This window comes from Artemia franciscana, chromosome 12 (assembly GCF_032884065.1).
Source record: "Artemia franciscana chromosome 12, ASM3288406v1, whole genome shotgun sequence".
Lineage (NCBI taxonomy): Eukaryota > Metazoa > Arthropoda > Branchiopoda > Anostraca > Artemiidae > Artemia > Artemia franciscana.
Genome location: NC_088874.1, coordinates 16,981,754 through 16,984,730, shown reverse-complemented (window position 1 = coordinate 16,984,730; position 2,977 = coordinate 16,981,754). Strand labels below are relative to the sequence as shown.

Sequence of the window (2,977 nt, the reverse complement as noted above, 5' to 3'; positions counted from 1 at the left end):
CCCGTTTTATGTTAATCGATTTTTTTATATCATTTTATTTCTCAATTTCGTAATCACCAGATAGGAATACCCCAGAAAATATCTTTCAAACCGCTTTCTACCCCTACCCTGTATTCTTCTCTTTTCTCCCCTCTTTCCCCTGTTCCCCCATTTTCCGTAGTACTCTTTTCTATACTGAATTTTAGATGTCAATTTCGTAATCAGCGTATGTGAAAACCACAGAAAACTCACTTTAAACTATTTTCTGGGCATGTTCGGCATTTTTCCCATTTTCCCCCGCATTTCCCCCTTTTCCCCTGTTTTTCGGGTACTCGCCCCACTCGGATTTATGGGGACTTTTAGTATGTTGTACAGAATTTTTTTCTGATCATTTTGGTACCATTTTCGTTTATATTGCGATTTTGTCCGGGTCAAACCCTAAAAGTCCTGGACTATATTTGCCTTAGAGACAGGCAGCCAACGTTGAGGCTCACAAATGATGTTTAAGGTATCGAAACACCATAAGACGACAATTTTGAGGAATGTTGAAACGATGCTGAACTAAGTCATCACACACTATGCGCACAAAGGTTGTCAAAAGGTCGAATAAGCAATGCCTCAGAAACGGTTGATGGCTTTAAGTTGAGAATTTGATACTTCGATGAAACTTCGATGTTGAAAAAAAATGTTGATATTGAAATTGGGAATCTTGAAAAACTTGAAACTTGGGCAATCAAAACCAACAGAAATTAGTTAAAAAAACTGTTCGGAAAAGAAGTTTTCCAAAGAAAAGAAAGAGCCATAAACTTAAGACCCACAGAAATAAATTACCAAAACAATTCAAACTCAAAACAACCTGAAATTCCTATTAAAGAATAAATGAAACCCAAAACAAACAGAAATTAAAAAACAATTATAGAAAGCAAACATACAACAAGGTACTTATTTAAATTAATAAATAAATCCTAAAACGAGTAAGCCTTGAATTGAAGTAAGCGAGTAAGCTTTGTGCTCTATTTTAAAAATGGATTTTTTGTTTAGCTTTATTTAATAGGTCAAAAACAAAGAAAGCAAAGAGAAAATAAAGAAAATCAATTGCTATGGATTGAGTAGAGTTTTATTATCATGACTATTTCGCTTTCTTCTTATTTTCAAAAAGGGCATTTTTAAGCCTTATAATGAGGTTTCATTTAATTATTCTGCCAGCAACCCCAACCTAAATAGACATAGCCTCAAGCACAATTTGGTCTTAGAATAATAGCTTACTGGACGCAAAAATGCTATTGTCCAAATTTTCTTGACTCTTGGAGTCTTTTTCAATATCTGATAGCTTCTTCAAAGAGTTGAAGGAATTGTAATAATAGCCCTTTTTGAAGTCTTCCGTTACGGTAGCTGACCTGAAAAAAAAAGTAAAAAGAACAATTTCGATATAAAAAGTGTAATAACCCTTTTAATGTAATTAAATAAAAAAAAACAAGTTTTTATAACTGAAAGTAAGGAACGACAATAAAACTACGAACAGAAATTACTTCGTATATGAAAGGGGCTGCTTCCTCATCAACGCCCCGCTCTTTACGCTATAGTTTGACTCTTTCTCTCAACTCTGCTTTTTAAAACAGTAAAAAACTTTAGCGTAAAGAGCGGGGCATTGATGAGGAAGCAGCCCCGGGGGGCTGCTTAATGCCGGTCGGGATTTAAAATAAGAGCTCTGAGTCACGGGGTCCTTCTAATATCAAAATTCATTAAGATCCGATCACCAAGTTAAAAATACCTCAATTTTTCCTCTCCCTTCAGCCCCCCAGATGGTCGAATCGGGGAAAACAACTTTATGAAGTCAATTTGTGCAGCTCCCTGCAACGCCGACCAATTTTCATCCTCCTAGCACGTCCAGAAGCACCAAACTCGCCAAAGAACTATTGACCAATTGACCAATTCACCTATTGACCAATTGACCTTGGCATGTTTTTTGGACTTTGATTGTTGGATTTTGATTTGGATGTTGGTTTGTTTTGGATTTATTTTCAATAACTTTTTATGCAACAAAACACAAATATTAGCCTCGGAACTCGGAACGATTTTTGAAAGTTAGTAAGTGTAAAAGTCGTTGTTTTCTTTGCCAAGATCATTTCGCCCCACGGACTTCTGTTAAAAGTACATTGTATAATAAAAATTTTGCATGCAATTTACGTGGTAATGTTAATTGTAAAACAACCAATGTAATTTACCTATTAGAATGTAATAAATACTGCCTACAAGATGTAGGGGAAACAACTAATAATATATATAAAAGATTTTCTGGACATAAGACAACAGTTAATAAAGAAAAAAACTAATAACTATCTAGTTCAACATTGTAATAATGGTAAATGTTCCATATCAGATATAACTGTCATAATTTTAGAAAATTTAGAATTAGAAAATTTAAATAAAGAAGAGAAGAATAATAGACTACGTAAACAGGAGGATTTCTGGATCCATACTCTTGGTACAGCTTATCCTTTTGGGCTAAATGATCGTGTAGCAAAATATGGTGACATGTCTCATGTTGTTGTTAAATGTATTGATGGTTTTATGGACCATCCTTCTTTTACTTGTCCTACTAAACATAAAAAACGATCGAGAGGACATAGGAAAAATAATAGAAAAAAATGAATTAGATGTACATATGCTTTCTATAGATCTATGCCAGCTACTTGAATCTAGGGGTATGATTTCTGCAATAAAATGTCTAAATTATTTATCCAAGAGGAATTTAATCAAACTTTTCTGGATTGTTAGGAATAATACAGCTCTTGATTATAATTTTAAAGTAATATGTGATACAATTTGCATTCTAACTAAAACGAAATTTATTTCAAAAAAGAAAAAGTTCGATAAGATTAGTAATAAGGATAACAGATTATATTTACCTATTAATTTTACTTGTAAGCAGATTGAAGATATTAATTTACCAGAAATTTTAAATCAGCGGCATGTGAAACAGGCCCTTCCTAGTAAT

General features: G+C 33.4%; 1 protein-coding gene across 2 annotated transcripts in view; it reads right to left on the bottom strand.

Moving 5' to 3' along the window:
- Window positions 1-1,213: 1,213 nt before the first annotated feature.
- The window catches only part of LOC136033766 (uncharacterized), a 41,717-nt gene continuing 39,953 nt past the window's right edge, over window positions 1,214-2,977 (bottom strand). For both annotated transcript variants that reach the window (XM_065714662.1, XM_065714663.1), the window contains exon 3: window positions 1,214-1,376. In XM_065714662.1, the coding sequence (XP_065570734.1) occupies window positions 1,229-1,376 (148 nt within the window). In that variant the 3' untranslated portion in view covers window positions 1,214-1,228. The remainder of the gene's footprint in view (window positions 1,377-2,977) is intronic.